This window comes from Bombina bombina, chromosome 4 (assembly GCF_027579735.1).
Source record: "Bombina bombina isolate aBomBom1 chromosome 4, aBomBom1.pri, whole genome shotgun sequence".
NCBI classification, from domain to species: Eukaryota; Metazoa; Chordata; class Amphibia; order Anura; family Bombinatoridae; genus Bombina; species Bombina bombina.
The window spans coordinates 688,911,311-688,937,395 of NC_069502.1; the positions used below are offsets into that span (position 1 = coordinate 688,911,311).

Sequence of the window (26,085 nt, forward strand, 5' to 3'; positions counted from 1 at the left end):
AATCTTATCAAAGGAAATCTTATTTATATTCTGGCTATCTTCTCAGGCCTACCTTTTCTATGGCTGATGTTGCAGCTGCATCAACTTTTTGGTTGGAAAGTTTAGCGCAACAGGAAATGGATCCTGATTTGTCTAGCATTGTTCGCTTGCTTCACCATGCTAATTATTTTATCTGTAATGCCATTTTTGATATCATCAAAATTTATGTTAAATCTATGTCTTTAGCTATTTTAGCTAGAAGAGCTTTGTGGCTCAAATATTGGAATGCTGACATGGTATCTACGTCTAGATTACTATCTCTTTCTTTCCAAGGTAATAATTTATTTGCTTCCCCCAAAGAGTCTGGTTCCAATTGGAAACCTTCTTTACGTTGGAGTAAATCCAAACCATTTAAGAAACCAAAGCCAGCCCCCAAGTCTGCATGAAGGTGCAGCCCTCATTCCAGCTCAGCTGGTAGGGGGCAGATTAAGATTCTTCCAAGACATTTGGGGAGATTCTGTCCAAAATCAATGGATTCAGAATATTGTCTCTCAAGGGTACCGAATAGGATTCAGAGTAAGACCTCCTGTGAGAAGATTTTTTCTCTCACGCATCACAGCAAATCCAGTAAAGGCTCAGGGTTTTCTAAAGTGTGTTTCAGACCTGGAGTTTTCAGGGGTAATCATACCAGTTCCGTTTCAGGAACAGGGTCTGGGGTTTTATTCAAATCTATTCATTGTCCCAAAGAAAGAAAATTCATTCAGGCCAGTTCTGGATCTGAAAATTTAGAATCATTTTGTAAAAGTGCCAACTTTCAAAATTGTGACTATAAGGACTATTCTGCCTTTTGTTCAGCAAGGGCATTATATGTCCATGATAGACTTACAGGATGCATATCTACATATTCCGATTCATCCAGACCACTATCAGTTTCTGAGATTCTCTTTTCTAGACAAACATTACCAATTTGTCGCTCTTCCATTTGGCCTAGCAACAGCTCCAATAATCTTTTCAAAGGTTCTCAGTGCCCTACTCTCTGTAATCAGAGAACGGGGTATTGCGGTGTTTCCTTATTTGGACGATATCTTGATACTAGCTCAGTCTTTATATTCTGCAGAATCTCACACGAATCAACTAGTGTTGTTTCTTCAAAGACATGGTTGGAGGATCAATTTACCAAAAAGTTCCTTGATTCCTCAGACAAGGGTCACCTTTTTAGGTTTCCAGATAGATTCAGTGTCCATGACTCTGTCTCTAACATACAAGAGACAGTTAAAATTAGTTTCAGCTTGTCAGAACTATGTGCATGGAAGTTTTAGGTCTCATGACTGCAGCATCGGACGCAATCCCCTTTGCTCGTTTTTATATGAGACCTCTTAAGCTTTGTATGCTGAATCAATGGTGCAGGGATTATACAAAGATATCACAATTAATATCCTTAAATCCCAATGTTCGACTCTCTCTGACTTTGTGGTTAGATCACCATCGTATAGTTCAAGGGGCCTCTTTTGTTCGTCCAACCTGGACTGTGATCACAACAGATGCAAGTCTTTCCGGTTGGGGAGCTGTCTGGGGATCTCTGACAGCACAAGGGGTTTGGAAATCTCAAGAGGTGAGGTTACCAATCAATATTTTAGAACTCCGTGCTATTTTCAGGGCTCTTCGGGTTTGGCCTCTGTTGAAGAGAAAACTGTTCATTTGTTTTCAGACAGACAATATCACAACTGTGGCATATGTCAATCATCAGGATGGGACTCACAGTCCCCAAGCTATGAAAGAAGTATCTCAGATACTTGCTTGGGGCGGAATCCAGCTCCTGTCTAATTTCTGAGGTTCATATCCCAGGTGTAGACAATTAGGAAGCGGATTATCTCAGCCTTCAGACTTAACATCCGGGGGAGTGGTCGCTCCATCCAGATGTGTATTCTCAGATTGTTCAGATGTGGGGTCTTCCAGAAATAGATCTGATGGCTTCCCATCTAAACAAGAAACTTCCCAGGTACCTGTCCAGGTCCAGGGATCCTCAGCCGGAGGCAGTGGATGCTTTCCTTGGTGTTACCAACCTGCTTATATTTTTCCGCCTCTAGTTCTTTTTCCAAGAGTGATCTCCAAGATCATCATGGAACAATTGTTTGTGTTGCTGGTAGCTCCAGCATGGCCTCACAGGTTTTGGTATGCAGATCTTGTTCTGATGTCCAGTTGCCAACCTTGCCACTTTCTTTAAGACCAGACCTTCTGTCTCAAGGTCCGTTTTTCCATCAGGATCTCAAATCATTAAACTTGAAGGTATGGAAATTGAACGCCTAGTGCTTAGTCATAGAGGTTTCTCTGACTCAGTGATTAATACTATGTTACAGGTGCGTACATCTGTTTCTAGAAATATTTATTATCGAGTTTGGAAGACTTATATTTCATGGTGCTCTTCTCATAAATTCTCCTGGCATTCTTTTAGAATTCTTAGAATTTTACAGTTTCTTCAGGATGGTTTAGATAAAGGTTTGCCTGCAAGTTCCTTGAAGGGACAAATCTCTGCTCTTTCTGTTTTATTTCACAGAAAGATTGCTAAGCTTCCTGATATTCACTGTTTTGTACAGGCTTTGGTCTGTATCAAGCCTGTCATTAAATCAATCTCTCCTCCTTGGAGTCTTAATTTGGTTTTGAAGGCTTTACAGGCTCCTCCGTTTGAGCCTATGCATTCTTGGACATTAAACTACTTTCTTGGAAAGTGTTGTTCCTTTTGGCCATTTCTTCTGCTAGAAGAGTTTCCGAATTATCCGCTCTCTCTTGTGAATCTCCTTTTTTGATTTTTTCATCAGCATAAGGCAGTTTTGCGGACTTCATTTAAATTTCTACCTAAGGTTGTAAATTCTAACAACATTAATAGAGAAATTGTTGTTCCTTCTTTGTGTCCTAATCCTAAGAATTCTTTGGAGAGATCCTTACATTCTTTGGATGTTGTAAGAGCTTTGAAATATTATGTTGAAGCTACTAAAGATTTCAGGAAGACTTCTAGTCTATTTGTTATCTTTTCTGGTTCTAGGAAAGGTCAGAAGGCTTCTGCCATTTCCTTGGCATCTTGTTTAAAGCTTTTGATTCATCAGGCTTATTTGGAGTTGGGTCAGAGAATTACAGCTCATTCTACTAGATCAGTCTCCACTTCGTGGGCTTTTAAGAATGAAGCTTCAGTTGATCAGATTTGCAAAGCAGCAACTTGGTCTTCTTTGCATACATTTACTAAATTCTACCGTTTTGATGTTGCTTTTTCGGAAGCAGTTTTTGGTAGAAAAGTTTTTCAGGCAGCTGTTTCAGTTTGAAACCTCTGCTTATATTTAAGTTTTTTTTCTTTTCATTTATGAGAATAAACTTATATTTTGTGTTGTGGATTAATTTTTTCAGCAGAAAATGGCTGTTATTATTTTTATCCCTCCCTCTCTAGTGACTCTTCTGTGGAGTTCCACATCTTGGGTCACTAGCTCATGGACTCTTGTCAATTACATGAAAGAAAACATAATTTATGTAAGAACTTACCTGATAAATTAATTTCTTTCTTATTGGCAAGAGTCCATGAGACCCACCCTTTTTATGGTGGTTATGGTTTTTTGTATAAAGCACAATTATTTCCAAATTCCTTTTTACTCCTTTCTTTATCACCACACATTTTTGTCCTCTTGAACTTCTTTAAATCTCTTTATGCATTCGAAGACTACTATCATAGAACATGGTTTGTAAAACAAAGAAAGCATTATAAGAAATTATGCATGACTTGGAAAAGGAAATACAAAATGGTAATACGTTATAAAGCTACATGCTGACTATCCCCTGATACAGGTATACTCACCATGGAGGCAACTCATTTATTGGCTATTCGTTAAACTGAATTGTGGGTGTGGTGAGGGGTGTATTTATAGGCATTTTGAGGTTTGGGAAACTTTGCCCCTCCTGGTAGGATTGTATATCCCATACGTCGCAAGTTCATGGACTCTTGCCAATATGAAAGAAATGAATTTATCAGGTAAGCTCTTACATAAATTATGTTTTTTAATTTTTTCTCGTAGTGTTAGTTTTTTTTAAATTTGTTATTTAGTTTTTTTTAATTGGTAGTTTTTTAATTTTATTAGAATAGTAATGTTAGTTTAATTTATAGTTTAAACTTATGTTTTTTTTTTATTTCACAGGTAAGTTAATTTTAAGATAGTTATATTGTAATTTTAATTTAAAGTTAGGGGGGTTAATAGTTTAATTTAGTGTTTTGTGATGTGGGGGGCTAGTGGTTTAGGGGTTTATAGGTTTATTTAGTGGAGGCGATGTGGGGGGCCAGAGGTTTAGGAGTTAATAGGTTTATTTAGTGGCGGCGATGTGGAAGGCCGGAGATTTAGGGGTCAATTACTTTATTATAGTGTCTGCGATGTCAAGGGGCGGTGGATTAGGGGTTATTAGCTTTATATAATAGTCGCAATGTGGGTGGGTGGCAGATTAGGGGTTAATATGTTTTAAATAGTGTTTGTGATGCAGGAGGGTGGCGGTTTAAGGGTTAATAGGTAGTTTAAGGGTGTTAGTGTACTTTGTAACAGTTTAGTTATGAGTTATGTGAAACATTTTTGTTTTGCAAAATCCATAACTACTGCTCTCAGATGGCAGTATGGATCGTGTCGGTAAAGACTGTAACGCAAGCATTTTAGCCGGACCGCACAACCTGTAATACCGGGGCTATGAAAATGTAAAAAACATAATTTATGCTTACCTGATAAATTCCTTTCTTCTGTAGTGTGATCAGTCCACGGGTCATCATTACTTGTGGGATATTAACTGCTCCCCTACAGGAAGTGCAAGAGGATTCACCCAGCAGAGTTGCTATATAGCTCCTCCCCTCTACGTCACCTCCAGTCATTCGACCAAGGACCAACGAGAAAGGAGAAGCCAAGGGTGTAGTGGTGACTGGAGTATAATTTAAAAAATATTTACCTGCCTTAAAAAAACAGGGCGGGCCGTGGACTGATCACACTACAGAAGAAAGGAATTTATCAGGTAAGCATAAATTATGTTTTCTTCTGTTAAGTGTGATCAGTCCACGGGTCATCATTACTTGTGGGATACCAATACCAAAGCAAAAGTACACGGATGACGGGAGGGATAGGCAGGTTCTTTATACAGAAGGAACCACTGCCTGAAGAACCTTTCTCCCAAAAATAGCCTCCGAGGAAGCAAAAGTGTCAAATTTGGAAAATTTGGAAAAAGTATGAAGCGAAGACCAAGTTGCAGCCTTGCAAATCTGTTCAACAGAGGCCTCATTCTTAAAGGCCCAAGTGGAAGCCACAGCTCTAGTGGAATGAGCTGTAATTCTTTCAGGAGGCTGCTGTCCAGCAGTCTCATAAGCTAAACGAATTATGCTACGAAGCCAAAAAGAGAGAGAGGTAGCAGAAGCTTTTTGACCTCTCCTCTGACCAGAGTAAACGACAAACAGGGAAGACGTTTGTCGAAAATCTTTAGTTGCCTGTAAATAAAATTTAAGGGCACGAACTACATCCAGATTGTGCAAAAGACGTTCCTTCCTCGAAGAAGGATTTGGGCACAAGGATGGAACAACAATCTCCTGATTGATATTCCTGTTAGTGACTACCTTAGGTAAGAACCCAGGTTTAGTACGCAGAACTACCTTATCCGAGTGAAAAATCAAATAAGGAGAATCACAATGTAAGGCTGATAACTCAGAGACTCTTCGAGCCGAGGAAATAGCCATTAAAAATAGAACTTTCCAAGATAACAACTTTATATCAATGGAATGAAGGGGTTCAAACGGAACACCCTGTAAAACGTTAAGAACAAGGTTTAAACTCCATGGTGGAGCCACAGCTTTAAACACAGGTTTAATCCTGGCCAAAGCCTGACAAAAAGCCTGAACGTCTGGAACTTCTGACAGACGCTTGTGTAACAGAATGGACAGAGCTGAGATCTGTCCCTTTAAGGAACTAGCGGATAACCCCTTTTCTAAACCTTCTTGTAGAAAAGACAATATCCTAGGAATCCTAACCTTACTCCAAGAGTAACCTTTGGATTCGCACCAATATAGGTATTTACGCCATATTTTATGGTAAATCTTTCTGGTAACAGGCTTCCTAGCCTGTATTAAGGTATCAATAACTGACTCAGAAAAACCACGCTTTGATAAGATCAAGCGTTCAATTTCCAAGCAGTCCGCTTCAGAGAAGTTAGATTTTGATGTTTGAAAGGACCCTGAATCAGAAGGTCCTGTTTCAGAGGTAACGACCAAGGTGGACAGAATGACATGTCCACCAGATCTGCATACCAAGTCCTGCGTGGCCATGCAGGCGCTATTAGAATCACTGATGCTTTCTCCTGTTTGATTCTGGCAATCAATCGAGGAAGCATCGGGAAAGGTGGAAACACATAAGCCATCCTGAAGGTCCATGGTGCTGTCAAGGCATCTATCAGGACCGCTCCCGGATCCCTGGATCTGGACCCGTAGCGCGGAAGCTTGGCGTTCTGTCGAGACGCCATGAGATCTATCTCTGGTTTGCCCCAACGTCGAAGTATTTGGGCAAAGACCTCTGGATGAAGTTCCCACTCCCCCGGATGAAAAGTCTGATGACTTAAGAAATCCGCCTCCCAGTTCTCCACTCCCGGGATGTGGATTGCAGACAGGTGGCAAGAGTGAGACTCTGCCCAGCGAATTATCTTCGATACTTCCATCATTGCTAGGGAGCTTCTTGTCCCTCCCTGATGGTTGATATAAGCTACAGTCGTGATGTTGTCCGACTGGAACCTGATGAACCCCCGAGTTGTTAACTGGGGCCAAGCCAGAAGAGCATTGAGGACTGCTCTCAATTCCAGAATGTTTATTGGAAGAAAACTCTCCTCCTGATTCCATAGTCCCTGAGCCTTCAGAGAATTTCAGACAGCGCCCCAACCTAGTGGGCTGGCGTCTGTTGTTACAATTGACCAGTCTGGCCTGCTGAATGGCATTCCCCTGGACAGATGTGGCCGATAAAGCCACCATAGAAGAGAATTTCTGGTCTCTTGATTCAGATTTAGAGTGTTGAATGGAATGAAGGACACGGCATGCATTTTGAAGTTTTGTTAACCTGTCCTCTGTCAGGTAAATTTTCATTTCTACAGAATCTATCAGAGTCCCCAGGAAGGGAACTCTTGTGAGTGGAAAGAGAGAACTTTTCTCTTCGTTCACTTTCCATCCATGCGACCTTAGAAATGCCAGTACTATCTCTGTATGAGATTTGGCAGTTTGAAAGCTTGAAGCTTGTATCAGTATGTCGTCTAAGTACGGAGCTACTGAAATTCCTCGCGGTCTTAGTACCGCCAGAAGAGTGCCCAGAACCTTTGTGAAGATTCTTGGAGCCGTAGCCAGTCCGAATGGAAGAGCTACAAACTGGTAATGCCTGTCTAAAAAGGCAAACCTTAGATACCGGTAATGACTTCTGTGAATCGGTATGTGAAGGTAAGCATCCTTTAAATCCACTGTGGTCATGTACTGACCCTCTTGGATCATGGGCAAAATTGTTCGAATAGTTTCCATCTTGAACGATGGAACTCTTAGGAATTTGTTTAGGATCTTTAAATCCAAGATTGGCCTGAAGGTTCCCTCTTTTTTGGGAACTACAAACAGATTTGAGTAAAACCCTTGTCCTTGTTCCAACCGCGGAACTGGATGGATCACTCCCATTAATAAAAGATCTTGTACGCAGCGTAGAAACGCTTCCTTCTTTGTTAGGTTTGTTGACAACCTTGACAGATGAAATCTCCCTCTTGGGGGAGAGGATTTGAAGTCCAGAAGGTATCCCTGAGATATGATCTCTAACGCCCAGGGATCCTGAACATCTCTTGCCCAAGCCTGGGCGAAGAGGGAAAGACTGCCCCCCACTAGATCCGGTCCCGGATCGGGGGCCCTCAATTCATGCTGTCTTAGGGGCAGCAGCAGGTTTTCTGGCCTGTTTTCCCCTGTTCCAGGACTGGTTAGGTTTCCAGCCTTGTCTGTAGCGAGCAACAGCTCCTTCCTGTTTTGGTGCAGAGGAAGTTGATGCTGCTCCTGCTTTGAAATTACGAAAGGAACGAAAATTGGACTGTCTAGCCTTGGCTTTGGCCTTGTCCTGAGGCAGGGCATGACCTTTACCTCCTGTAATGTCAGCAATAATCTCTTTCAAGCCGGGCCCGAATAAGGTCTGCCCTTTGAAAGGAATATTAAGCAATTTAGATTTAGACGTAACATCAGCTGACCAGGATTTCAGCCACAGAGCTCTGCGTGTCTGAATGGCGAATCCTGAATTTTTAGCCGCAAGTTTAGTTAAATGTACTACGGCATCTGAAATAAATGAATTAGCTAACTTAAGGAATTTAAGTTTGTGTGTGATGTCATCTAGTGTGGATGATTGAAGTGTCTCTTCCAGAGACTCAAACCAAAATGCTGCTGCAGCCGTGACAGGCGCAATACATGCAAGAGGTTGCAATATAAATCCTTGTTGAACAAACATTTTCTTAAGGTAACCCTCTAATTTTTTATCCATTGGATCTGAAAAAGCACAGCTATCCTCCACTGGGATAGTGGTACGCTTAGCTAAAGTAGAAACTGCTCCCTCCACCTTAGGGACCATTTGCCATAAATCCCGTGTGGCGGCGTCTATTGGAAACATTTTTCTAAATATAGGAGGGGGTGAGAAAGGCACACCGGGTCTATCCCACTCCTTAGTAACAATGTCAGTAAGTCTCTTAGGTATAGGAAAAACCTCAGTACTCGTCGGTACCGCAAAATATTTATCCAACCTACACATTTTTTCTGGGATTGCAACTGTGTTACAATCATTCAGAGCCGCTAATACCTCCCCTAGTAACACACGGAGGTTCTCAAGCTTAAATTTAAAATTTGAAATGTCTGAGTCCAGTTTATTTGGATCAGAACCGTCACCCACAGAATGAAGCTCTCCGTCTTCACGTTCTGCAAACTGTGACGCAGTATCAGACATGGCCCTTGCATTATCAGCGCACTCTGTTCTCACCCCAGAGTGATCACGTTTACCTCTTAGTTCTGGTAGTTTAGCCAAAACTTCAGTCATAACAGTAGCCATATCTTGTAATGTGATTTGTAATGGCCGCCCAGATGTACTCGGCGCTACAATATCACGCACCTCCTGAGCGGGAGATGCAGGTACTGACACGTGAGGCGAGTTAGCCGGCATAACTCTCCCCTCGTTGTTTGGTGAAATATGTTCAATTTGTACAGATTGACTGTTTTTTAAAGTAGCATCAATACATTTAGTACATAAATTTCTATTGGGCTCCACTTTGGCATTAACACATATAGCACAGAGATATTCCTCTGAATCAGACATGTTTAACACACTAGCAAATAAACAGCAACTTGGAAATACTTTACAAAGTAATTTACAAATAATATGAAAACGAACTGTGCCTTTAAGAAGCACAGAAAAATATTATAACAGTTAAAATAATTAAGTTATAGCATCAATCTTTGTCAGAATATACAGTTTTAGCAAAGGATTGTTCCCCTCAGCAAATGATAACTAACCCAGGCAGCAGAAAAAAATACACAAATAAACGTTTTTTTATCACAGTCAATACAATCAGCACAGCTGTGCTGTAATGATTACTTCCCTCAAAAAAGGCTTTGGAGATCCCTGAACTCTGTAGAGATGAACCGGATCATGCAGGAAGAAAATGAATCTCTGACTGAGTTTTTTCTGATGCATAGTGAAAGCACCAAAATAGCCCCTCCCCCACACACATAACAGTGAGAGGGATCAGTGAACTGCTCTAATTTAAATCAAAACTATTGCCAAGTGGAAAAATAGTGCCCAAAACATTTTTTCACCCAGTACCTCAGAGAAAAAAACGTTTTTACATGCCAGCAAAAAAACGTTTTACCTCAATAATTAATTGTCATTTAAAACCTATTGCAAGTCCCTGCAAATTAGGTTAAGTCTATGTATACAGTCTAAAAACCAGAGAAGTATAAAATATACATACATGACAGCCTGATATCAGCTACATCTACTGCATTCAAGGCTGGGTTTACATTATAACGGTATGGCAGGATTTTCTCATCAATTCCATGTCAGAAAATAATAAACTGCTACATACCTCTTTGCAGATTAATCTGCCTGCTGTCCCCTGATCTGAAGTTTGCCTCTCCTCAGATGGCCGAGAAACAGCAATATGATCTTAACTACTCCGGCTAAAATCATAGAAAAAAACTCAGGTAGATTCTTCTTCAAATTCTACCAGAGAAGGAATAACACACTCCGGTGCTATTATAAAACAACAAACTTTTGATTGAAGATATAAAAACTAAATATATCACCATAGTCCTCTCACACATCCTATCTAGTCGTTGGGTGCAAGAGAATGACTGGGGGTGACGTAGAGGGGAGGAGCTATATAGCAACTCTGCTGGGTGAATCCTCTTGCACTTCCTGTAGGGGAGCAGTTAATATCCCACAAGTAATGATGACCCGTGGACTGATCACACTTAACAGAAGAAACATAATTTTTTTGAGCGTGGAATTAAATTTGCGTTACAGGCTAAAATGCTTGTGGTATAGCTATACCGACACGACTCGTAATATGTGTTACTGGCCATTACACTGGAATTGCCATTTTTTCAGTGTTAAAAGCCGTAAGGCAAAACTTGTAATCTAGGTGATTGTTTGCTAAAAGCCATTTTCCAGGCTTTTCACATCTTTTAAACTGTGATTTATGGCCCCTTTGCCTTGCTGCATTGTATCTTTCTAAGAGACCCTTAAACTAGACTGTACATTTGTGAATGGCTTTTTAAAGGGGATGAGGCTCCATGCAAGTTCCAATTGGTTCACGACAGTGTATAGATTATTGAAATTGTAATCTGGAATTATTATTTGTGACCGTGAGTTCAACTGATTGAGACTTACTTTTAAATATTAAAAATGAAATATAATAAAATGCCATTTGAAGATGTTGTTGTCCTTAAGTAACTATAGAAGTCCATTCTGCCAAAATACATATGGAATTCATATGGATAATAAGGGCTCGATGATTGAAAGCTCTCTGGGTTGGCAAGATTATTAAAGAATGCTCACCAGTCCTTCTATTTCCCTGGTGAAATGATCTAAAGCCACTTTTTACCCTGAAAACTGGGTGTCTCACTAAGGGGCATATATTGCATTTTCATTTGAAATGTGCACAACAAAATTCGTATTTTAAACATCATACATAACAAATATTTGAACCATTCAAACAAAAACAAGCAGGGAAAAATTGTATTGTTAAGGTGCACAGCGTAAATCGTAATTGTAGTACACTGGATGTGCAAAAATCACACAGAAATTTGAACTTATAAAAACAAAATGCAAAGCGTAATTGAGCCCTGAGTGTTGAGGATGGCTTATGGTGACAGTAGGTTAATGTCACAAATGCAAATTAGTATTTTCCTTGCCAAGTGAACAAAGGGGTTACATGAATAGGGCATTCCTATAACCTTAAAAGGTGTTAATGGGCTATTGTATGTGCCAGTTTCAGGAGACCTCCCAGTTTCTATTTAGAAAATGAGCAGTTATCACACGAAAAGTCCTTTTCAGGAGATTTTATGTTGAAAACATGTTTGCAGTGATGTGTTTTTAACAAATTATACCATATAGCATTGTGATCACATAAGAAACTAGTTCAGAGAGCAAAAATAGTTTTCAGGAGCACATCGCTCATAGATTGTGGTAGAGGCCTCAATCTTTTATCAATTTTACTTTAAAACTTAACCAAGTGGCTTTACATTTAATAGAATAATCATTTTTACTTAAACTAGCAAAATATACGTCTCTTCTCTTGTAATAAATTTCAACTTATCTTATTAAATATTAGAGATGAATATACCCATATAACCTTAGACACATTTATTATGAAATGTTCTAGTTTGTATTCTGTGAAAGTTTTATTTTATATTAGTCACAAAAACCTAAACATCAGAGAACATAGATTTCTTCATTGGATCTGATGTTCAGGTTTTTGTTAACATCCATCTTGATTGATCTATGTAGAACAGACCTAACCTAACTACTAGACACTGTATCATTATGAGGTGAGCTAAAGGTTTTTAAAGGGATACTAAAGTCAAAATTTAACTTTTATGATTAAGATAGAAAACACAATTTGAAACAAGCGTTTCAATTTACTTCCATTATCAAATTGATCACAGTCATTTTATATGCACACTGTCTGAGGCACCAACTCCTACTGAGCATGTGCAAGAGTTCACAGTGTATACGTATATGAATCTGTGAATGGATCTCACATTATAAAGGGCAGGAAAATGGGAGCGTTTTGACATTTATCAGAAAAAAAAGCAGACTGCATATTTGAATTCAGTGTTATGATATTGTGTTTTATTATGCATTTGTTAATTATGCAATTCTACTGTATTTAAAGGGACATGAAACCCAAAAATTTTAATTCATGATTTTGGTAGAACATACGATTTTATACAACTTTCCAGTCTACTTCTATTATCAAATTTGCCTTATTCTCTTGGTATCATTTGTTGAAGGAGCAGCAATGCACTACTGGTTTCTAACTGAACACATGGGTGAGCCAATGACAATCGGTATATATATATTCAGACACCAATCAGCAGCTAGAACCTAGGTTCTTTGCTGCTCATGAGCTTACTTAGATAAACATTTTTCAGCAAAGGATAACAAGAGAAGGAAGCAAATCAAATAATAGTAGTGAATTGGAAAGTTGTTTAAAATTGTATGCTCTGTCTGAATCATGAATGTCTAATTGTGATTTTACTGTCCCTTTAATAGCACTTTGACTGGAGCCACTGCTATGTAAATACTATTTATTATATATACCTAAAATTATTTTTTGTTGTTGTCATTAATAGTTAACGTTAGACTGAAAATGCCACTTCCAAATTTTCTACTGAGAGACTAACCTAAGTACAGTTTAAATTTTTATTAATGCTATAACTGGTACCATTGGTGCAACAATGCTGCAAAAAAAGTGCATAACTAATTTAAAAATAAGGTCAGAAAATAAATCAATGTGACAGTATAAATAATTCAATTTTAATTAATTTCCTCTATTATTTTTAACTTTTATTTAGTGATTTTTATTTTATTTTTTGTAACAAAGACCATTTTAGTAGTTTTAAAATAATAAAAGGTTACATTTGCAAAACAGTAATAATCACATAAATCTTTCCAAGCTGAGTAAACACTCTCAGTATTTGCACATTCAGTCCCATATGACCAGCCATAGAAAATATAACTTTATGCCACCAGTTAATATTATGTAATATACTGTTTCCAAAAAAATAAAAAAATAGTTGCTCATAGTTTGTGATGTAAATGTATCCTTGTGTAGTAGGCAGGATAAAGTCACATTCATGTTTACATAACAAACAGACCACTGGGTTCACAAAGACCCAACTGTTTTGAAAGTTCTATAAATAATGATCTTTGTTTATGTATCAGTTATTTTCAGAGAAAACATAACCAGGTTTACTGTAGAAAAGCAGGTCTTTGTGGGCCTTGGAAACATAGAACATGCTATTGGTATAGTTGCTAACATCTTTGCTTCAGGTTTTTTGCATCACTAACTTTGCAGAACAGTACATATCACATAACATGTAAATAATGACAAATTTATACATAGGGATGGTCCTAATAGAAATAATTTAAGTAGATTCTGGATACGTGAATCCAATAAAAAATGAAAAGGGAATCTGTGGTATTATTCATGTGGATTCTGGGTCAGTGTAATCAACAGCATAAGCTACAGTCAGAAAGAGTTTAGGTGTTGGGACAGAAATGTAAAAAAAACATAATTTATGCTTACCTGATAAATTTATTTCTCTTGTAGTGTATCCAGTCCACGGATCATCCATTACTTGTGGGATATATTCCCTTCCCAACAGGAAGTTGCAAGAGGATCACCCACAGCAGAGCTGCTATATAGCTCCTCCCCTACATGTCATATCCAGTCATTCGACCAAAACAAAACAAGAAAGGAGAAACCATAGGGTGCAGTGGTGACTGGAGTTTTTAATTAAAATTTAGATCTGCCTTAAAAAGACAGGGCGGGCCGTGGACTGGATACACTACAAGAGAAATAAATTTATCAGGTAAGCATAAATTATGTTTTCTCTTGTTAAGTGTATCTAGTCCACGGATCATCCATTACTTGTGGGATACCAATACCAAAGCTAAAGTACACGGATGATGGGAGGGACAAGGCAGGAACTTAAACGGAAGGAACCACTGCCTGTAGAACCTTTCTCCCAAAAACAGCCTCCGAAGAAGCAAAAGTGTCAAATTTGTAAAATTTTGAAAAGGTGTGAAGCGAAGACCAAGTCGCAGCCTTGCAAATCTGTTCAACAGAGGCCTCATTTTTAAAGGCCCAGGTGGAAGCCACAGCTCTAGTAGAATGAGCTGTAATCCTTTCAGGGGGCTGCTGTCCAGCAGTCTCATAGGCTAAACGTATTATGCTACGAAGCCAAAAAGAGAGAGAGGTTGCCGAAGCTTTTTGACCTCTCCTCTGACCAGAGTAAACGACAAACAGGGAAGAAGTTTGACGAAAATCTTTAGTTGCCTGTAAATAGAACTTCAGGGCATGGACTACGTCCAGATTATGCAAAAAACGTTCCTTCTTTGAAGAAGGATTAGGGCACAATGATGGACCAACAATCTCTTGATTGATATTCCTGTTAGAAACTACCTTAGGTAAAAACCCAGGTTTAGTACGCAGCACTACCTTGTCTGAATGGAAAATCATAAGGAGAATCACAATGTAAGGCGGATAACTCAAAGACTCTTCGAGCCGAGGAAATAGCCATCAAAAACAGAACTTTCCAAGATAAAAGCTTAATATCAATGGAATGAAGGGGTTCAAACGGAACTCCTTGGAGAACTTTAAGAACCAAGTTTAAGCTCCACGGGGGAGCAACAGTTTTAAACACAGGCTTAAAGGGACAGTCTAGGCCAAAATAAACTTTCATGATTCAGATAGAGCATGTCATTTTAAACAATTTTCCCATTTACTTTTATCACCAATTTTGCTTTGTTCTCTTGGTATTCTTAGTTGAAAGCTTAACCTAGGAGGTTCATGTGCTAATTTCTTAGACCTTGAAGCCCACCTCTTTCAGATTGCATTTTAACAGTTTTTCACCACTAGAGGGTTTTAGTTCACATATTTCATATAGATAACACTGTGCTTGTGCACGTGAAGTAATCTGGTAGCAGGCACTGATTGGCTAGACTGCAAGTCTGTCAAAAGAACTGATAAAAGGGGCAGTTTGCAGAGGCTTAGATACAAGATAATCACAGAGGTTAAAAGTATATTATTATAACTGTGTTGGTTATGCAAAACTGGGAAATGGGTAATAAAGGGATTATCTATCTTTTAAAAAAATAAAAATTCTGGTGTAGACTGTCCCTTTAATCCTAGCCAAAGCCTGACAAAAAGCCTGGACGTCTGGAACTTCTGCCAGACGCTTGTGCAAAAGAATAGACAGAGCAGAAATCTGTCCCTTTAACGAACTAGCAGATAAGCCCTTTTCCAAACCCTCTTGTAGAAAGGACAATATCCTAGGAATCCTAACCTTACTCCATGAGTAACTCTTGGATTCGCACCAATATAAGTATTTACGCCATATCTTATGGTAGATTTTTCTGGTAACAGGCTTCCGTGCCTGTATTAAGGTATCAATAACTGACTCTGAGAAGCCACGCTTTGATAGGATCAAGCGTTCAATCTCCATGCAGTCAGCCTCAGAGAAATTAGATTTGGATGGTTGAAAGGACCTTGTATTAGAAGGTCCTGCCTCAGGGGCAGAGACCATGGTGGACAGGACGACATGTCCACTAGGTCTGCATACCAGGTCCTGCGTGGCCACGCAGGCGCTATCAGAATCACCGATGCTCTCTCCTGTTTGATCTTGGCAATCAGTCGAGGCAGCAGCGGAAACGATGGAACACATAAGCCATCTTGAAAACCCAAGGGGCTGCTAGAGCATCTATCAGCGCCGCTCCCGGGTCCCTGGACCTGGATCCGTAATGAGGAAGCTTGGCGTTCTGGCGAGACACCATGAGATCCAGTTCTGGTTTGCCCCAACGATGAATCAGTTGAGCGAACACCTCCGGATGAAGTTCCCACTCCGCCGGATGAAAAGTCTGGCGACTTAGAAAGTCCGCCTCCCAGTTCTCCACGCCTGGGATGTAGATCGCTGACAGGTGGCAAGAGTGAGACTCTGCCCAGCGAATTATCTTTGAGACTTCTAACATCGCTAGGGAACTCCTGGTTCCCCCTTGATGGTTGATGTAAGCCACAGTTGTGATGTTGTCCGACTGAAATCTGATGAACCTCAGTGTTGCTAACTGAGGCCAAGCTAGAAGAGCATTGAATATTGCTCTTAACTCCAGAATATTTATTGGGAGGAGTTTCTCCTCCTGGGTCCACGATCCCTGAGCCTTCAGGGAGTTCCAGACTGCGCCCCAACCTAGAAGGCTGGCATCTGTTGTTACAATCGTCCAATCTGGCCTGCGAAAGGTCATGCCCATGGACAGATGGACCCGAGAAAGCCACCAGAGAAGAGAATCTCTGGTCTCCTGATCCAGATTTAGTAGAGGGGACACATCTGAGTAATCCCCATTCCACTGACTTAGCATGCATAATTGCAGCGGTCTGAGATGCAGGCGCGCAAATGGCACTATGTACATTGCCGCTACCATTAAGCCGATTACTTCCATGCACTGAGCCACTGACGGGCGTGGAATGGAATGAAGCACACGGCAAGCATTTAGAAGTTTTGATAACCTGGACTCTGTCAGGTAAATTTTCATCTCTACAGAATCTATAAGAGTCCCTAGGAAGGAGACTCTTGTGAGTGGTAATAGAGAACTCTTTTCCACGTTCACTTTCCACCCATGCGACCTCAGAAATGCCAGAACTATCTCTGTATGAGACTTGGCCATTTGAAAGCTTGACGCCTGTATCAGGATGTCGTCTAGATACGGAGCCACCGCTATGCCTCGCGGTCTTAGAACCGCCAGAAGTGAGCCCAGAACCTTTGTAAAGATTCTCGGGGCCGTAGCCAACCTGAAGGGAAGAGCTACAAACTGGTAATGCCTGTCTAGAAAGGCAAATCTCAGGTACCGATAATGATCTTTGTGAATCGGTATGTGAAGGTAGGCATCCTTTAAGTCCACCGTGGTCATGTACTGACCCTCTTGGATCATGGGTAGGATGGTTCGAATAGTTTCCGTTTTGAATGATGGAACTCTTAGGAATTTGTTTAAGATCTTTAGGTCCAAGATTGGTCTGAAGGTTCCCTCTTTCTTGGGAACCACAAACAGATTTGAGTAAAATCCCTGTCCACGTTCCGTCCGCGGAACCGGGTGGATTACCCCCATTACTAGGAGGTCTTGTACACAGCGTAGGAATGCCTCTTTCTTTATCTGGTTTTCTGATAACCTTGATAGATGGAATCTCCCTCGAGGAGGAGAAGCTTTGAAGTCCAGAAGATATCCCTGAGATATGATCTCCAACGCCCAGGGATCCTGGACATCTCTTGCCCACGCCTGGGCGAAGAGAGAAAATCTGCCCCCCACTAGATCCGTTTCCGGATAGGGGGCCGTTCCTTCATGCTGTCTTGGGGGCAGTAGTAGGTTTTCTGGCCTGCTTGCCCTTGTTCCAGGACTGGTTAGTTTTCCAGGCCTGTCTGTAAGGAGCAACAGTTCCTTCCTGTTTTGGAGCGGAGGAAGTTGATGCTGCTCCTGCCTTTAAATTTTGAAAGGCACGAAAATTAGACTGTTTGGCCTTTGATTTGGCCCTGTCTTGAGGAATGGTATGACCCTTACCTCCAGTAATGTCAGCAATAATTTCTTTCAAGCCGGGCCCGAATAAGGTCTGCCCCTTGAAAGGAATATTAAGTAATTTAGATTTAGAAGTCATGTCAGCTGACCAGGATTTAAGCCATAGCGCTCTCCGCGCCTGGATGGCGAATCCGGAGTTCTTAGCCATTAGTTTAGTCAAATGTACAATGGCATCAGAAACAAATGCATTAGCTAGCTTAAGTGATTTAAGCTTGTCCATAATTTCATCCAATGGAGCTGTGTGAATGGCCTCTTCCAGAGACTCAAACCAGAATGCAGCAGCAGCAGTGACAGGCGCAATGCATGCAAGGGGCTGCAAGATAAAACCTTGTTGAACAAACATTTTCTTAAGGTAACCTTCTAATTTTTTATCCATTGGATCCGAAAAAGCACAACTATCATCCACCGGGATAGTGGTACGCTTAGCTAAAGTAGAAACTGCTCCTTCCACCTTAGGGACCGTCTGCCATAAGTCCCGTGTAGTGGCGTCTATTGGAAACATCTTCCTAAATATAGGAGGTGGGGAAAATGGCACACCGGGTCTATCCCACTCCTTGCTAATAATTTCTGTAAGCCTTTTAGGTATAGGAAAAACGTCAGTACACACCGGTACCGCATAGTATCTATCCAGCCTACACAATTTCTCTGGAATTGCAACTGTGTTACAGTCATTCAAAGCAGCTAAAACCTCCCCAAGCAATACACGGAGGTTCTCAAGCTTAAATTTAAAATTAGAGATCTCTGAATCAGGTTTCCCCGGATCAGATCCGTCACCCACAGAATGAAGATCTCCGTCCTCATGTTCTGCAAACTGTGACGCAGTATCAGACATGGCTCTTACAGCACCAGCGCGCTCTGCATCTCTCCTAATCCCAGAGCTATCGCGCTTGCCTCTCAATTCTGGCAATCTAGATAATACTTCTGACAGGGTATTATTCATGATTGTAGCCATGTCCTGTAAAGTAATTGCTATAGGCGTCCCTGATGTACTTGGCGCCATATTAGCACGCGCCCCCTGAGCGGGAGGCGAAGGTACTGACACGTGAGGAGAGTTAGTCGGCATAACTTCCCCCTCGTCGTCTGGTGATAATTCTTTTATAGATAAAGACTGACCTTTATTATTTAAAGTGAAATCAATACATTTAGTACACATATTTCTATGGGGCTCCACACTGGCCTTCAAACATAATGAACAAACAGATTCATCTGTGTCAGACATGTTTAAACAGACTAGCAATGAGACTAGCAAACTTGGAAAACACTTTAAAATCAGTTTACAAGCAAAATAAAAAACGCTACTGCGCCTTTAAGAAGCACACAACCTGTCTCAAGTTGAAATAACAATGAACCAAATCAGTTATACCAACCAAAATTTCACAGTAAATGTATTAAATTAGCAGAGCATTGCACCCACTTGCAAATGGATGATTAACCCCTTAATACCCAAACCGGATAATCAATAGAGAAAAAAACGTTTTTAAACACAGTCAAACACACTGTCACAGAGAAGCTGTGACTGATTACCTCCCTCAAAATGACTTATGAAGTCCCTTGAGCTCTCTAGAGACGTCCTGGATCATGCAAGAAGAAGTAGGAAGACCGAGTCTGAATTTTTACTGGGCAAAAAGCGCTAAAATAGGCCCCTCCCACTTATTATTACATCAGTGGGAAGCCTCAGTTAACTGTTTCTATGCAGAAATTAAGTTAGCCATGTGGAAAAAATATGCCCCAATAAATTTTATCACCAATGTACCTAAAAAAAACGATTAAACATGCCAGCAAACGTTTTAAAAACATCTTTTCTAAAGAGTATGTATCTCTAATGATAAGCCTGATACCAGTCGCTTCTACTGCATTTAAGGCTTTACTACATTACTTCAGTATTAGCAGCATTTTCTTAGTCAAATTCCATTACCTAGAAAATTATTTTACTGCACATACATTAATAAGCCTGATACCAGTCGCTTTCGCTGCATTTAAGGCTTTACTTACATTACTTCGGTATCAGCAGCATTTTCTTAGTCAATTCCATTCCTTAGAAAAATATTTTACTGCACATACCTTAGTTGCAGGATACCCCGCACGCCATTCCCTTTCTGAAGTTACCCCACTCCTCAGAATGTGCGAGAACAGCCAGTGGATCTTAGTTACTTCTGCTAAGATTATAGAAAACGCAGGCAGATTCTTCTTCCAAATACTGCCTGAGAAAAAAACAGCACACTCCGGTGCCATTTAAAAATAACAAACTTTTGATTGAAGAAATAATTAAGTATAAAACACCACAGTCCTCTCACGACCTCCATCTATGTTGAGGGTTGCAAGAGAATGACTGGATATCACATGTAGGGGAGGAGCTATATAGCAGCTCTGCTGTGGGTGATCCTCTTGCAACTTCCTGTTGGGAAGGGAATATATCCCACAAGTAATGGATGTTCCGTGGACTGGATACACTTAACAAGAGAAAAAAAATCAGGACTGTTTATCCCCATGAATACAATAAAAGGTATTTTTACAAGCCCAAATTTGTTTATTAATTACTGTTGGAATTTGCTAAGATTGGTGAAATCAGAAGGTAGCTGGATAAGGGTTTACTGATAAAATGTTGATTAAGGTTGATCAAAATATAATGTGGTACCAGTGTGCATTTGTGTAAACATAGAAGTTAAACAGGAGGGTAGCTTGCCAGGAATTCTACTCTAATAAAAAAGTTTTGGTGAAAAAGGCAAATTGTTCAAATGTCGTCACGTGACTAACTCAAATCCCAGCTTAGCTACTATTCATGCAAACATTTTTTTCCTGGGATTGTGACAGTTATAATTGTTAATGAACCATTTCTATAGAGCATACAACATAATTTTTTTTATGGACAGTGTTAATGAAATGAAAAAATGTTATAGATTCTGCTATTATATACATTTCAAACCAAAGTCTTAAAACATTAGTCAGCAGCTGTCATGCACATTCCATCATTCCTCCATTATACCTGCTCTTGTTCGTTATCTCTACAATACCACCTTTATTTCTAATTGTCAATTTCATATCAGCTGCATAAAAGCTACCATCTAACAACTATTCCTTGCTGGATTATTGAAGAAACTGCTCTCCAATATTGCTCCCAGCTAATTTGTAGCTAAAGATTCTACCTCGCATCGTTATTGAACTCTGCTTTAGTTCAATTCAAGTCCAGAGATTATTTTCCATTAACAGACCAGACTCGCATCATTCGTGGGCGTCACGTCATCAGACACCGTCCGCTTCTAATAGCATCTGCAGTCTCACAGCCTCCAGCAAAACAGCGGATTAAACTTTGATCTCTTATTCACTAGCCACGGTTGTGAGTACCATAACTGTATCAACCAAAGTCTCGTCAGTATACTTATCTTGTCTCATATCTAGCTTTCTTCGAACATGTTACCTCCACTTGTTGTTTAGTTATAATTGTATTAAAACCTCCTCTGCAAAATAGTTACCTCACTATTGTAACTTACTCTTTCCATCCTGCCTACCTCCAGCACTGACACATATACTCCTGGTGTATGCTTGTTAAAGGGACATGAAACCCAAAATTTTACTTTCATGATTCAGATAGAGAATACAATTTTAAACAACTTTCTAAATTACTTCTATTATTTAATTTGCTTCCTTCTCTTGTTATCCTTTGCTGAAAGGTTTATCTAGGCAAGTTCATGAGCAGCAAAGAACCTAGGTTATAGCTGCTGATTGGTCGCTGTATATAAATACCGATTTTCATTAGCTCACCCATGTGTTCAGTTAGAAACCAGTAGTGCATTGCTGCTCCTTCAACAAATGATACCAAGAGAATAAAACAAATTAGATAATAGAAGTAAATTAGAAAGTTGTTTAAAATTGTATTCTGTATCTGAATCATTAATGAACAAAATTGGGTTTCATGTCCCTTTAAGCTCGAATCAGGCTTAAGCAAGGCGAGTACTTAAACTTTGTCTACTTGGTAGTAGGTGGTCATCCGCACTTGTCACATTACGTATTTTTACATTGTTACAGTGTTAATATCTGTGTTCCACACATTGTTAAACTAACTGATAGTCTTACAACTTGGCTGACTGGAGGGTTTATGGCAGTATTTTGACCAGCTTTAACTAACAAATGCACAAGGTTGTATGGGTAAGTGATAGCAGTCCTCATAAACTCCCCAAATCCAATGAGCAAAACTGTTGTGTTTTGGGTTCCAGAACCTCTCATATGTATAATTGTCTGAGAGAGCTTCTTATCTCCCCTCCTGACACTAATATATCACTTCTATTTAGATTTTAAAGTACAATAACACAGTGATTTAAAAACAACAAAAACAAAACACAAATGTATTGCAAAAGAGAAAAAAAGAGAGAGAGTAAACCTGTGGAATTAGCATGATCGTGCCACAGATGATTGCACTGAGTATAAGGAATGGAGCCAGTGTATTTCTTCTTCCAAGTTTATCCATGCCGATACAGGCAACAATGTAGGATGGTATCTCCACAGCACCTGCAAAATGTATTAAGACATACACACATTGTACTTGTTACCGTGGAAGCTTTTGGTTTTGGTATTTTTTATTCCTAATAATTTCTTGTATCCTTTGTATGCTCCAACTTCTCCAAGATTTTAACACTTTAAATACAACATTTTAAACTGAATCAATAAGAAAGGTTCATGTAATACTTTGTTTTAAATTTAAAAAAACCTTTGAACCAACAGCAAACCCCCACCACATGACCTTCTACAACTGAATAACAAATTCACATCTTCCCACGACAATAATCTCTTTAACCAATCAACCTTTAAACTGCCAATAGCCTCAGCAAGAGAGCCTAAGTGGCCGATTTATCAAAGGCCGAATGGCCCCTAATGCCCCTGTTTCCGCGCAAGTCTTCAGGCTCGCCGGAAACAGCAGTTATGAAGCAGCAGTCTTAAGACTGCTGCTCATTAACTGGTCCGCCTGCTCTGAGGCAGCGGTCTGCAATCCGCCCGATCCTATACGATTATATTATTATACTACTTTTGATAGGCCATAAGCACTTCAGAGAAATTAATACATTTTGTGGCAAAATCAACGCACAAGCTTTTCATTAAGACTTTCTGTATAAAATATGAAATAGGGTTTTGAAGGCTTCCTAATGTATTAATGTGTTCTAAAGCATTCATTAATAGCTATAAAAATAAGACGAGAGAGCAGATTATAGGATTGAGTTAACCTGTGTGTCAGAGGCTCAGACACATACATTATGTATGTTGCAAATGTATATATCTGTCTCCATGTCTTGATAAACAATATACAGATTAACATAGGGGTAAATTACAATCATGCAATCATCAGGTTAAAGGGACATAATACTCCTATGCTATGCTAAATGAAAGTGATGCAGCATAACTGTAAAAAGAGGATAGGAAAATATCACCAGAACATCTCTATGTAAAAAAGGAAGATATTTTACCTCATAATTTCCTGAGCTCACCAGAGTAAGTGTTCTGTAAAAAGCTATCTTTCAGTTACATTTTCTATTCAACAACACTGCTGTTCTAATCCATCTATGCTCATTAAATATATTACAGATACAAACTCTAATAAGGGACATAAAACTTTTATTATTTACTTTGCTTTATTCTCTCTGTATCTTTTGTTGAAGAAGCATCAATGCATTACTTTAAGCTAGCTAAATGCATTTGGTGAGCCAATAGCATGAGGCATATATGTGCAATCACTAATAAGCAGCTCCAGACATCCCAAGTCTCCCTGAAGTTCAGGGAGTCTCCCTGATTGTAATAGCGACTCCCTGATGCCAGCAAATGGAATGCAATCTCCCTGAAACTCCAAGTACTATGATCCAATGTGGCCCAAATCCAGAAAAGTGTTTCTTTAAGGAATGCCTTTAGTTGCTGGAACGTTCTAGAACCCTCAAAGCATCAGTAACCAAAAAGCCCCCACTTATTTTAAGAAAATAAAACACAAATACTACCTTATTTACTGCACATAAAATAAACTTCGTATTCTAAAATATTTGAGCATTCAACAAGTGTACGATCACTGGAAAATAGGTTTGTTGTATGTGGTTGTGCAATAAAGCTACTTTAATGTGCATCTAGTGGGAAGCTACTTTAATGATAAGTCTCTATTTTATTTAGGGTTTCAAGGTGTCCAATATATAACTGGGAGGGGGGGGGGGGGTTCGCGGCGCAGTAGCAGGAGAAGCCACCTCCCTGAAATGAGTTTTTGCAGGTTGGGATGTCTGCAGCTCCTGAGCCTACCTATGTATTCTTTTTAATAAATGATACCAAGAGAACAAAACAAATTAGATAATAGAAATAAATTAAAAGGTTGTTTAAAATCACATGCTCTATCTGAATCATGAATGAAAAAAATGTGGGGTTCATGTCCCTTTATATTATTAATGTATTGTCTCATACAATGCTAAATATATTATAATACTTACCTGCAAGAAAAAGGTTTAAATATTCATTCCCTCCCAAGTTGACAGAGTTTAAAGCAAAGACATAATATCCTAAACTACCAGTAAACCAGATTAGCCAAACGGAAATGGTCCTTCTTGCAAAACTGCAGGTATAAAAGAGGTCCAAGATATTGTGTTTTTTTGTGGTAGGTACATCATTTTGTTCATCTACATTATTTTTTTTAACTGGACATATTTCTGAAAGTTTACATGGAGTTTTCACTTTGTTCCACTTTTCCATTGTAGCGATGACTTTTTCCACCTCTGAATATTTTCCCTGTGAGTGAAGCCAGAAAGGCGTTTCCGGGAGCATCCAGCAACACAAGATGAATGGAAGGGTTGCTAAAGAGAGAATAATCTGGTAAATCCACCATGTGCGCACCAGATAACCAACTAGAGCAACAACTGTAACTCCAACTGCGAAGAAAGCATGGATGTGCATAGAGGCCCACGTGCGAGCTTTGATTCCAACAAATTCTGTCACATAAACAAATACAACCACTAGGTAACCGCTGGACACCTAAGAAAAAAAAACAACCTAATTATTATATAAATTCAGGTTATTTCCATAAATAAATACAACTGAGAGAAAAAGTAGAACACACGGTTTATTATGCACAAAATAAGGTCACATTTTAATCATGACTTCCCAAAACTAGATGGTGCATTATTTAGCAGGAAAAAATACAAGAAGGAAGGATACAAAACAAGAATTATATCATCAACATACTGTTTTCAATTACACATTTAGAGCTACAAGTGGAGCGCTAATTTAATGTGCTCCCGTGAATCATCAAACTCACCCGTTTACCGGCGCACGTTAAATAACCAGCCATTACAAGTGGCTGATTAATGCTACAGCAAGCATGCGGTAGCAATTTGCACTGCAAAAATTAACCAGAGGTCAGAACTCTGGTTAATTTAAAAAAATGTCCCCCAATTGCCCCCAAAAGTGCCTTTACATTGCGGTCTATGGGGACTGTGTTTTCTCTATAAATATAAATGTATATTTATGTGTTAATAAGTGTATATACACATATAAACACATAAATATATATTTATATATTCATATACATTTTTAATTTGATGCACAGCACTGCATGTCTTACCCACCGTGCTGCACTAGGTTCTTTGCTGTGTCTGACAGGATCAGAACAAGGTTACTTTTAGAGCCTATAGAAGCGCGCTCTCATGAGCGCAAGGCATCGAGGCAGTGCAAAGTCGCATTTGCTTTGCTCTCAACTAGTAATACCAGTTTCTCATTTGCGTACGCTGGTATTACGAGGAGCGCAAATATCGTGCTTGCGAAAGCACCATTTTGCTCTCTACTCGTAATTTGGCCCATTATGTAATTTACACCAATGAATTCTCAGTTCCTGAAAGGTTCAACTTTTAATGTTATTGGGTTTTACTTGTTATTGCCACAAATACAAAGATGCTACAAAGCCCATTACTGTAAATACCAACCTATCCTGATATTAATAGGACACAGGTAATTAAATATGGGATCTCTCGCTATGAAGCTTAGTGAGACATCCTCATTTGGTAAACTAACTACTTTCATCAAATTCAGTGCCACAGAAAGTAATTAACATTAACTAATTTGTTAGAACATGTAATTTTTACATTATTGACCATTAAGCGATATGGGCTAGATTACAAGTGTCGCACTAACTTTTTTACTTTTGCTTGCAGGCTAACTGTGCTATAAGTAAACTTTCAATGCTGGAAGGTTAGCTTGCGTATTACAA

At 39.4% G+C, this 26,085-nt stretch overlaps 1 protein-coding gene across 1 annotated transcript in view; it reads right to left on the reverse strand.

Moving 5' to 3' along the window:
- Window positions 1-26,085, reverse strand: part of SLC22A16 (solute carrier family 22 member 16) — a 288,147-nt gene that overhangs the window by 54,814 nt on the left and 207,248 nt on the right. The window contains exons 4-5 of the mRNA XM_053710857.1: window positions 24,317-24,854; window positions 22,243-22,370 (exon numbers count right to left, since the gene is read on the reverse strand). Of these exons, the coding sequence (XP_053566832.1) occupies window positions 22,243-22,370; window positions 24,317-24,854 (666 nt within the window). The remainder of the gene's footprint in view (window positions 1-22,242; window positions 22,371-24,316; window positions 24,855-26,085) is intronic.